At 36.5% G+C, this 12050-nt stretch overlaps 2 protein-coding genes across 3 annotated transcripts; one reads left to right on the forward strand and one right to left on the reverse strand.

Moving 5' to 3' along the window:
• The first annotated feature begins 3202 nt into the window (after nt 1-3202).
• Nucleotides 3203-6612, forward strand: LOC113296703 (probable magnesium transporter NIPA1). The gene is made up of 9 exons (XM_026545021.1): nt 3203-3471; nt 3618-3785; nt 3915-3971; nt 4564-4654; nt 4746-4906; nt 5133-5260; nt 5355-5492; nt 5652-5744; nt 5911-6612. The coding sequence occupies exons 2-9, from the start codon at nt 3659-3661 to the stop codon at nt 6208-6210; spliced, it is 1095 nt and encodes a 364-aa protein (XP_026400806.1). The 5' UTR covers nt 3203-3471; nt 3618-3658; the 3' UTR covers nt 6211-6612.
• A 921-nt stretch (nt 6613-7533) lies between these two features.
• On the reverse strand, nt 7534-11442 carry LOC113296704 (putative RNA polymerase II subunit B1 CTD phosphatase RPAP2 homolog). 2 transcript variants are annotated; one of them, XM_026545022.1, is made up of 3 exons: nt 11273-11442; nt 8868-11082; nt 7534-7991 (listed from the first exon to the last, which is right to left on the reverse strand). In XM_026545022.1, exon 2 carries the CDS (start codon nt 11027-11029, stop codon nt 9296-9298), a length of 1734 nt encoding a protein of 577 aa, XP_026400807.1. In that variant the 5' UTR covers nt 11030-11082; nt 11273-11442; the 3' UTR covers nt 7534-7991; nt 8868-9295. The 2 variants fall into 2 exon arrangements, with proteins under 2 accessions (XP_026400807.1, XP_026400808.1); XM_026545023.1 differs by having other exon boundaries at nt 11269-11442.
• Between the last annotated feature and the right edge of the window lie 608 nt (nt 11443-12050).

Consider the following 12050-nt stretch of genomic DNA (forward strand, 5'->3'; position numbering starts at 1 on the left):
TTGAGGTTGAGGCCACAAACTTTTTTGACAGTTTGACTTGAGAGTACTTGAACTCCAAATATTTCTTGATAGTTCACGAGCAAAATAGATTGTTTCTTGGGTCAACTTTGTGCACCGTTCTAAACAACAATTGCATTTGTGCACATTCTTTTTTGTGCAAGGATTTCTTTCGCATGCTTATGGTTACCATTTTTAGTGTAGTTCCTTGCGAAAATGATTAATTCTTCGTTCTATGAGTGAATCAAATCTTTTTAATACAAGTATCTTAGTATAGATGATTGTTATACTTGATCTTTTTAATACAAGTATCTTAGTATCGTTTGATTGCCATGAGATAGTGCTAAATTACCGTTTCTTTTGGTATTTGAGTAGAAATATAATCTCATGAGAATCTTTTGATGATTGATTTTTAGTTGACATCACCTTGTGAGATTGATAAAATCCAAGAAACATCCTTCTCTTACATAGAGAAAGATCGCCATTGTCGTTCTTTTTGGAGTGACATAAAAGGGGGAGAGTTCAATTTGAACTTGTGCTTAAATGTTATATTTTTCTCGGGATTCCGGTTGTAGAATCTATAAGTCGAGGACAACACCTTTAAACAACCTCTCCTACATGAAGTACTAAGTTGCGAAAACTAGTGAAATCATAGAAAAAAAGTTGGTATGAATCTTTACTCTTGATAATCTCTTAAAGCGTAGTCCATTACGATCATTATTCGAAAACTTTGTCAATTTATGACAAAAGTAGTGAGAGTTATTTAGTAGAAATATATTAAGACATATGGCTTAGTAAGGGCGAATGAATTACATGGATGATGGTAAACTTCTAATCTAGCAAGAAGAGATAAGTAGAGACCAAGGAGGAGAACATATCAACATAGTATTGCTTTGAAGCTTTGGTGCAATGATTTTCAAAGTAGGAAAATTTATTACATATTAGCATAACAACTTGAGTATCCTCATAAGTTATTATTATGTTGCGGATCTTCAACAAGTACAGAGTGAACACATATAACATCGAAGGCGTTGAAGATTCAAGAAATCAAGAAACATAATGAAATTAGAGCGTAATGTTTAAAAATTTCATATGTAAAATAATTTTGTCACTAAAATTGACAAAAGGGAGATTGTTAGAACATTGCTCGTTAAACCCATTAGCGTTGGTATGTCAAGTCAGTTGCCAAATTTAAATGCAATTGAAGATGATATTGTATCTGGTCTGAAATCTGGTAGTAGGAAATTATTGTAACAACTTAAATAAGTGTGTGTTCAATCTGGACTAGGCCCCATGATTTTTCTACAAGATTGTAGTTTCCTCGTTAGCAAAAATCTCTGGTGTCTGTATTATTTCCTTTTCGCATTACATTGTTTTATCTTTATAATTGAAGTATCACAGGTTGTAAGTATTTAAACCTAGATATTATCAACTCAATTGTAAAGAACGTACAAGACTCATTCTTGTTAAATTCGTAACTTGAAATATAGATTACAAGACTTGTTCTTGTTGGAATTCGACTCGTGAACAGTTCAAGTATATACTAGATTTACCTTGTTTAAAACAATCTTATATATAGTTTTGTAACCGAACATATAAATTGTACAAAGATTGTTCATATAGGTTCCCGAATGAAAAAAGTCGATGGTGTACTAGTTATCCTCTCCTTTCAGTTTGCATCAATTTTCCCATTAGCTTGAATTGGAATTGGTTAAATTTATTTTCAAAATCCAAGTCGGGTTCTTCTTTACTCGGATCTATGTAATAATTTGATTGGACTGTAATATTTTTCTGGCCCATTGCTCAGTCAATTTTATTTAACTTATCGGTTGTACATAAAGCTTAATTAAACATTTCATATATACAAATTTAATATTTTAATATGCTAAAGACAAAGTATTACAAGAAGTTCGATTGAGGAACAGGGAATTCGGTTGAGGAACTCGCCAATACTCGGCTAGATTTACATAAAGTATTTCTGATTAGATAATATTGTCAGTAACATGATTTATACATAATGGAAATCATAATTTAAGCATTTCAATGTTGAATAATTTACCGATATACACCCATGTTCAACACGTTAGCTCGTTTTGATATGAGTTACTCGCTATTACTCGTCCTCGGTGGAGAAACCGAAAACTCGACCGAGGGAAGGGGCGGAGCCAAGAATTGTAGGGTGGGGTGCAAAATTTTGCTATGGGGTACAAATTCTTTTTTTAAGGGGTGTAAAAAAACAAAAACAACCTTGTACACATAAAAAAATTTCTAAATTGACATACAATAGACTTTGGAGCCAGCTGGATAGGGATATAACTGTACACCCTTACAACGTGCTGGCTCCTCCCCTGGTCCAAGGGGCAAATAGTGAGTACTCTGGCGAAGAAAGAGAGAACTAACCCCTTAAAGAGTTAGGTACTTTGGTTACTTACGAGTAATTGTGACCGGTATCACGCAGCATCACCATATACGTTGAACCCTATTGTTAAAAATAAAAGAAAACAAAATAGAAACAACCCAAAGTTCGGCAACAGTCTTATTCTCCCTAAAAACATCAAAAGGAAATCAAAATGAAAAAGTGTTACCTAGCTGGCTGGCTGGCTAGGTAGATGACAAGAGAGTACTAGACTGGATACTTCTAAATTTATTCTTCCCTTATTAAATTTGATGCCGCAACATCAAACGTAGGCTCTTTGCTCTTTTTACTAGAAAGTGTTGTCGTTGTTTGCCTTCATGAATGATAGAATCACACATCACCTAGTAAGACAAAAAAACCCTGATGTTTTTGGCTTTTTGCCTAGTTGGTAGTACGAGGCAATATAAAAAGGAAACTTCATGAAGTAGTATATCAGAATCCCCTTTAACAGCTCATAACAACCAAGAATTTTAATTTCGACACCTCCGTTTTGTTATTATAAATGAGCCCTTAATCCCAGACTCCTCCTGCTATCTGACCTCACGTATTTTTAATTATTTCGCAAATGCCACCAAAACGTACATCAACATTTCACTCGTGTTTCCTAAACTACCCTTTTCGGACTCTTGATCCGTTTTCAGTGTTGGCCCATGTATACTTGTAAATAGATATAACGATGAAGGTTAAAATGGAGAATGATAAATGAGGCAGCCAACAACGCGGGATCCGGAAGAACATCTTAAAAAGTGAGTGGTGTTTATTTTATTTTATTCTCTCTCTTCTAAGCTCAATTCGCTAAGTAACGGAAATACCGGCTCTCTCTCCTCCTCTGTGAAAATTTTTTCTCCTCCTAAGCCAAACAAAAAAAGCCCTTGTTTTTCCCAAATTACAGAGGTGCTGCCATGAAGTTATGATCACAAACCATCAACATCACCACCACCACCACCACCACCTTCATCATCAAGCACCCATCATCTTCATCGCCATTACCAATCTTCTAATGGGGGTGATGGGTTTGTAGATACTTTCGTACTCAGGGCAGCAGCATAAAAAAGAAGGTAACTGTTCTTTTTCCTTTTTTATCAATCTTCGGATTCATTCATCAAAACCCACCTTCAGAATCAACACAACATCCATATTTGATCACCTATTATGTGTTTTGTTTATGAAAAGATTGATTTCTATTTTATTTTTTTGATTGTAGGAATTGGTTTGTAGATTATAGAATCAATCTCTTCTTTTACAATGGGGATTTCATCGGATAACGTTCATGGCCTTGTATTGGCGTTATCGTCGAGTGTTTTTATCGGTTCCAGCTTTATAGTGAAGAAAAAAGGATTAAAAAAAGCTGGGGTTAATGGAGTTAGAGCAGGTTTGTCTTTTCCTTCAATTCCTTGTTCTTTTGGGGTGTTAGTCTTAGGTTGGAACCAGGGTTTATTTTGATCTCCCTAACATTTTTCTGCAACATGTTAAAAATGTAACGAATTTCGGGTTTTCTCAGGTGCTGGGGGACATTCGTATTTATTAGAACCTATGTGGTGGATTGGAATGGTGACCAGTAAGTCTACCTATCCATTATTGATGGATTCTCTTTCAGGTTTTGAATGCTTGATTGTGTTGTAGTTAGTACATTGTGCTTGTTTTTGATAGTTTGCGGAAAGTCAAATTGAATTACATGATATAAACTCTCGTAATTTGGAAGTCTAGTTGATGCCTTAGTCGTGCCAATGCTACTAGCAGGAGTTGTACTTTCCAATTGAATTTCTTGAATGTCGTTTATTTGAGCTGTTGATTTTGTACTTTGGATGCCCCGAGTTACTTCATTGTTCGGGTCTAATTGAATTTTATAGATTGACAATTATACCGAGGTGTCAGAAGGAAAAATGAGAATGCTATGGTACATGAATTCTTCTAAAGAAAGCACAAAGCATCACCAACAACTCAAGAGTTGTTGCATTCTATTCTGTATCGGTGTATATTGTCCTTGTTATTTTACTCATAATTAAATATGGATGAACGAATCAAATCAAGTCCACAAGAACTACAAATTTTTATGGTGTAAATGCTGAACAATATGTATTTGATTGTTTCCTTTTCACTGAACTCTTTCGTTATATATCACTAACTTCCATTTTATTTTATTTTGCTAGTGATTGTTGGTGAAATAGCTAATTTTGCCGCGTATGCATTTGCTCCAGCAATTCTCGTGACTCCCTTGGGAGCTCTTAGTATTATCGTCAGGTATGATACAGGAGGAGTACAATTAAGCTCCAAATTTGTTTATTGTGCTCGTTCTCTGGTCAAGACCCCCCTTAAAATTTCTTTCGTGCAGTGCAGTACTAGCTCATTTTATCTTGGAGGAGAAACTCCACATTTTTGGTGTGCTTGGATGTGTTCTTTGTGTGGTGGGGTCAACCAGCATTGTTCTCCATGCTCCACAAGAAAAGGCGATGCAGTCAGTGAAGGAAGTGTGGCACCTCGCTACTGAGCCAGGTGACTGAATTTACTGAGACTTCAGATATCTTTATAGAACAAATCTAGACTTAGACCTAAGTCAATGTTACTGAATTATCATTATTGGATCTCTAGATATACGTTCGCTCTTAATGCCATGGTACTTAGACTATATAGTGGCTTTTATTCCTTTTTTTTAAGACAAATTCCCATTCTTATTCTATGCTAAGTAGATGAAACTGATATGACTTTGTTGTCGTTACAGGTTTTCTTGTTTACGCTTGCATTGTAGTGATCGTGGTTTGTGTCCTCATTTTCCTTTTTGTACCAAAATATGGTGAAAAGAATATTATGGTGTACATTGGAATTTGCTCACTAATGGGTTCAATTACGGTAAGCTTGAATCTTGCTCAATTTCCTATTATCTATTTGTCCATCCACTCAGCTCTCGTATTTCAGCGTTCCCTTTTGGCTCATCTATGTGCAGGTTATGAGCGTTAAAGCACTGGGAATTGCTTTGAAGCTAACATTTTCAGGATCGAATCAGTTTGTATACTTCCAAACATGGTTTTTCACTGTGGTGGTTGTTGTGTCCTGCCTCTTGCAGTTGAATTATTTGAACAAGGTAAACTCAGTTCACCCTGTAAAGCACACACCTTTCAGTTCACGTACTCTGATTTCCGGTAAACAAAAAGTTCTTGTGCAAATAGAGCAATAAATTCAGAATTCTGTTAAATTTTCCCAACAGTATGTATGTAATCCATTGCTATGATTATGTTTGCAGGCATTAGATACATTCAACACTGCTGTCATATCTCCAGTCTATTATGTTATGTTCACTACGTTCACCATCATTGCCAGCATTATAATGTTCAAGGTGATCCTTCTAATTAGCAAGTTATATTTTCTGTGGTATTTCTGCACAAATTTTCGCTTCTAACTTATGTCATTAGGAAGTTAATTCTAGTTGGGCTTGATTTACAAACTGATTAATCCGGGATTTCTTCTTGTGTAACAATCTTTTGTTAATGTTTGTAATCCAGGATTGGGATACACAAAATGCATCACAGATTGTAACTGAATTGTGTGGATTCGTAACAATTTTATCGGGAACTTTTCTTCTCCACAAAACAAAAGATATGGGTGACAAAGCCACTGAACATACAATCTTCACAAACGAGATGGCATCCATAGAACCAGCTGTCTTCACAAGACAAGGCTCGACTACTGAACCAGTTATCTTCAAAAGCCAAGGATCATCCACAGAACCACCTATCTTCACAAATCAACGGTCATCCCCTGAACCAACTATGTACACACATTCAGCAAATAACTCCGTATAACCAGTGGGTGGATATCATACTCTCAATTTCAATCTTTTGAACTATGTCTCCAGCTTCGAACAGTCCAGTGTCACCAAAGTCACAATCATTAGGAAATGTAGGGCACTATTCAAAGAAGGTGGAAGCTACTTGGACTCCAAATCTCCACAGTTAACCCGGCTGATTCAAGGTTTTGAAAGTATGAAGAATCTGTACTTACAATGTCTGAAATTTTACGAAGAACAGGGCAAAAGAAAAAGAAAAGAAAAGAATGCATACCTTTTTTGATGCTAATTGAATATACTTGGGTTGTGTTCTGCTTTTTTATAACTCAAAAATACTCCCCATACTTAAATGTTAGGTTTTGTCTGAGAGGAATATATTTTTTTTTAGCCTGTGAATATGACTTGCATTTTCTCTTGAGTTTGGAATGATTATTCTAAAATATACTTACTAGTTATTAAGTTTAACATTCAGGGTTTACATTTCCATTGTGATATCTTCTTTTTCATACATGTCAATTGACTGCTAATGTTTGAGTAGAGTAATGCTGCGAAGACCAGCTAACCAGTGTCCAATAACACCGCGGCGAAGATGATTTGAGTGTTGATTTTGGTGAGGACAGCCTTGCCGGTGCGGATAATCTTTTCATGCTATAAGGTTTAGCAAAACTGAACACTTGGATCATCTTAACATGAGCTCTAAAGACCACTGATGCGCTCAGGTGGTGGTTGCCAAAAGTGCTCAGGTGGTGGTTGCCAAAAATAATTCCTATACTTGGGATGTGATTCTTCTCTCTTTTTCCAACCTATTCTTTATTTTCTCCCACCTGTTCTTTCAAGCCCATGGAATGGAACCTTGAACATCTGAACTGCAGCTGTAGAATCTGAAACAACCCAATCTCAGTAATGCACTATGAATTGTCCGTAAACAGCATATCAGAAATGGTGGAGATAAATTGTATGTGTCTGTATACTATGAATTGTCCATTCATCATTTGGATTGCTTTACATTCGATGGTTGTTGGATCCAACTACTCTACACTTTCTGCTCCAGTAGAACGGGTGTGCTTATTATTGCTTGATGTACTAGTCATGTCATGGGTTCTAAACTTCTAATCACAAGCCTGGGGAAAGCTGTGGGATATAAATCCAATGACGAATGGGATAATTTTAATTATTGTTCGGAGCCTCTCAAATTTAAGGATTTTTTTTTTACTGTTTTCCATGTATATAAAGGTGCAGTAGAACAAAATTACTCAACAAAATGACTATAAAGTGTAAAACAAAATTATTCAAGAAAATGACTCTAGAAGTGTAACGTATCCAAGCTTAATGTATATGCTTCAAAAGAAAAAAATGAGATTTGTTAAAATTTGATCTGCTGCTGATATTCATCAAATTTTGAAGAGAATTACCTAAAGTTCTTACATAAAAGCAGTATGCCGTGCTTAAAAAACAAACAAGGGAAAGGCTCTTTCTGGTTGTCAAAATAGAGGCTTCAACTTATAAACAATTACCCCAACTCTATACACCAAAATTGCATTGTTGGACGAATTCCATTTCGCAGTCGACATACTTTGTCCAAAGTGGCCGGAACTGGGGGATTGCAATATCTAGCCATGGTTTCATGTTTCCGTTGAAGTCAACAACAGAAGCATTTCGAATCTCGTCCATGCTTATGCTTGGATTATGACCAAGCCCAAGAACATGCCAAGATTTGTCCAACGGCTTTGTTGTGGAGTAACATGTGATCAAGCCAGGAGGTAAAGTTCCCAATTTTCACAAGGTTCAATTTTCACTCTGCGAAATGCAATTTGCATGATTGGTTAAATAAACTAAACACTAGATATCCACATACCATTATAAAATATTGGTAAATCATGTTTCCAAATTTATCATTTCAAAAGCTTGTGGAATGCTTTAGAATCAAATCATTTATCAGTAATTATTTCTTTCATTGTATGCTAATAAGGTTAGTTAACATATGCAAGTATGCAAGCATAAACCTCTTCCAAGTTTTCTCGACAGTGAAAAACTAATTACCCACGTTGCTAGTATTGGTTTCAAGTGTCACTCAAGCCAACACAGTAAAAAGACAAAAAGACAGCAGGCAAGTCATGAATGCAGTAATTTTGGCCCTATCAGTAACAAAAACAAATCCCTAACAAATATCGGCAAGTTCTTCAAAGTCTAATTGATGCAGGGGCATATTCTGCTTCGGCTTCGCTATGATTTTTTTTTTTTTTTTTTTTGAAAGTCGTCAGGATTGTTTTCTATTTGGTATAGTTTACATTTCCAGATACGGTCTGCACAGTTGGAACCTGAAATCTTGTCTAATGACACTAAGCAAGAGATTTATTACTAGGTCCTACCTCATCATGTGATTTAGACTTAGGGACACACAACGTTGAACAGTGTTACTTGTTGGTTACTTGGGTTAATACATCTGAATCTCTAAAACTTATGGAGGTAATAATTGATCCAAACTGATTCTCATGTTTTTATATGGTCACCGAAAGGCTGGAACAAAACATTGGATATTGCCTAGACACCTACATTGATTCTAACAAATGTTTGATGATATCCTATACGAGAAGGATCCAAGTAAGAGAAAAAATTTGAATGAAAAGCAGTTATAACTTATAATGCTTGAAAGTTCAGAGAACAAAGTCTTACCAGAGTCTCCCAGCAATGGTACTGTTCAGTACACTTCTCCTTCCTCCAAGCATCAAGGTCAAAGAAATTCATCCCATAAGCCCATGCACAAGCCTTTGGACTAAAAGGCTCCTTAATCCAAGGATGAGAGAAATTCTTACACTGCATAACGATGAAACAACCCAAAACATGTCTCTACTGCATCATTCACTTTACCATCCATATCCATATCCCACTGCCCAGTTAAATCCCTCTGAACAACAATATCATCATCCAAGAAGAGAATTCTATGCAACTTTGGATGCATTTCTGGCAAGTAAACCTCACATGATGCAACATTGACAAATACATTTCTGAATCTTAAAATTTCTATCAAAAGATTCTTTGGAATGTCTGAATCGTATCCTTAAAAAACTCATAAGTGCTAAAAAAAACTCAATTTAATTGTATCAACCTCCACTCTGTGTAGAGAATTGGGGTAGCCTGCCAAGTGGAATAATATGATCCTTCAAAAGCTCGTACTCTTCGCTGCTTATCTGGGCACCATCCAGAACCTTGTGTGTTAACATCCTCGTGCCTGTCATGTGTGATGAGAGTCCTGGAATTTGACACACCGAGAGAGCATCCATAAATAAAAGAACAATCACATGCCACTGTTTCATTCTGAACGATGGAAGCGCATCGACGAACGACATAGTCTCTATCAAGCGGGACATTCCTTGCTCCAGGAAAGATACTGGAGTCGGCAGCCTTAAATCCATAACAAGTCCTGGCAATGCTCGGGCAAGACAACCAGACAGAGTCTGCTTAATTTCAGAAGAGCGCCCATCACTCAAGACAATTTTGTAAGGATACGATCTCCCATTAACAGATAAAAACTCTTCTTGAGAATCTTCTTCGCGCCCATATACATAAGCCAGAGAAGATGATGTTACCCATCCAAAAACTGCCATGTACATCGTGGCAAATGGCGGTAAACTTAAGCTAAAGCCCTCAGGTGGCGGTTCAAACCATGAATTTTCAGAATCAAACACCTCAAAATTGAAAACACCAGGCTTTGTGGGCCATTTTAGAGGCACTGTTTCTGGTTCGAGGGCATTCTCAACCATCTCGGTGTTTCCTCCATTCATGTGTTGTGGCAAGATAATGATCCCAGCTTCAGATACAGCATGACTGGCATCAGATTCACCACAAGCCACAACTTCAGCTGCTTGTTTCAAAGCCTTTGCACATGCCTCCGCTGATGCTAAACGTACAGAACTGTCCATATCCTCCCCAATCTGACTACCTGAGCTTTCAGCACTACCTTGTGAGTCACCCATCTCTTGAACATGACAAAGATTTCCATGGCTCTCATTACCATTATCAGTTTCTTTTTCATCAGCCCATGTAACACTGTGGGTCAATTTGTTTGAACCTGAAGACTTCAAGGAGGATTTCAATGTGGTTTCCTGTAACAGGACATCTATTCCAGCACACAGCTCTTCTTCTAAATCAGTAACATTTATATCTGAACCACATTTGGATGCAGAGTAAGATACTTCAGGAATTTCAACCTGACTTTTCAGGTCTGAATTGTTCAATTTTACTTTTGATTCCCCTGACATTGTTTTCGAACTCCGTTTAATAGCAGAAGACTGTTTAGGAACATACCCTTCAATTGCATTTGATGGACCAGTGATCCAATCCCCTTCCCCAACCTTGGCATCCATTTTTTCCTGAATCCTTAACTCGGATAATCCCAAATCACCCTTCTTCTTCTTCCCCAAACCCTCTTCTTCCAAACTCAAACCCTCCTCAAATAACTTGAGAACCTCATCAACCTTTGACGAATTGACCACTGGGCATCTATCATCTTGCAAACTACCCCCAAAAGCTAAACTATTAACAACACACTGAGAAGAACAATACATGTAAGTCTCTTGAAGGTCATAAACCTTATGGTCTTTCAAAGAAATACGATACCGTCCTTTCCTAGGCCGCTGTAATGGCAAGGAATTAATACAAAGAGGATAACCACATAGATTAGAAATCGACCTTTCAGTCACCACATCTTCATAATCCCTTTTACAAATCAAAGACCCAGCTGCAAACAGCTTGTTTTCATCTTGTATACCCTCAAGAAGTGCAAGTTGTAGCTTGTGTGCAGCATTATTTGTAAATGCTAATTCAGCTTTGGCCATTATAGAAAGAAGAAAAAAAACAAACTCCAAATGAACTTGTATCCAATTCAAACCTAGACCAAAACAAAAAAAAAAACAATCAACTGTTACTGAATAATACTTATCATATTAAGTTTGTACACATGAGAAATAATAAATCAAGAATCCAGCAGTGAATGAATGATGTTGAAAACCCTAAAATTGAAGTTTAAAACAAATTACATACAGCAATCACGAACATGAGAAGTGGGATTACATACTTGCCTGATAAAAGAAGAATAACGAGCGGAAAAGTGTTAAGGATGGAGATTACACCGACTTAATTAGCTTATTTAGCTAGGGTTTAGAATTTGAGGGTGTTTCAATCAGAGAGTGTCAAGTAGAAGAGAGAGAGAAAGAATGAATAAGTTGATTTATTTTTTTTGAAGCATGAATGAGTTGATTAAACCCAGAGTCTACACTCCAGACTCCAGAGATATACCGAGAGGAGGAATCTAAGACAACCTAAAAGACTAAATTAGCCCTCACAAAGACCCACATTTACAGTAAATTAGGAGAAGGAACCCTAATTTTTATCTCTTTCTGAGCCTTGGTTCTAACGGGGGCCAATTTTCATTTTTAGACTATGACACATGTCCGGGCCTGGATGCATGGATATTTAGTTTGTTTGTTTTTTTTGATAAAAAATTAATGATTTTATTAAGAAATACCAGAAATTAAAAACATGGATAACAAGGTTTCAAGATGTGCAACATCATGACTAAATTCTTCAATAGTAAGCTTATCTTTCCTAACTACTTTCGAAATAGAATCTGCTAAAGAGTTTAAATCCCTCTTAACATGCGACGCTTTAAAAAAATTAAAAGTTTTAAGTAAAAACTTAATTTCTTGGATGGTTATCCTATTCTCCCATCTCCCAGCCAGAACTTCTTTATTGATTGAATTAACTATTGTCTCTGCATCCGCTACTAAATGAATGCTATCCAGATCCATTGCCTTAGCCCATCTCAGCCCCTCAAGAACAGTTCTGCACTCTCCAGCT

The sequence above is a fragment of the Papaver somniferum genome, chromosome 7 (assembly GCF_003573695.1).
Source record: "Papaver somniferum cultivar HN1 chromosome 7, ASM357369v1, whole genome shotgun sequence".
Classification (NCBI taxonomy): Eukaryota; Viridiplantae; Streptophyta; class Magnoliopsida; order Ranunculales; family Papaveraceae; genus Papaver; species Papaver somniferum.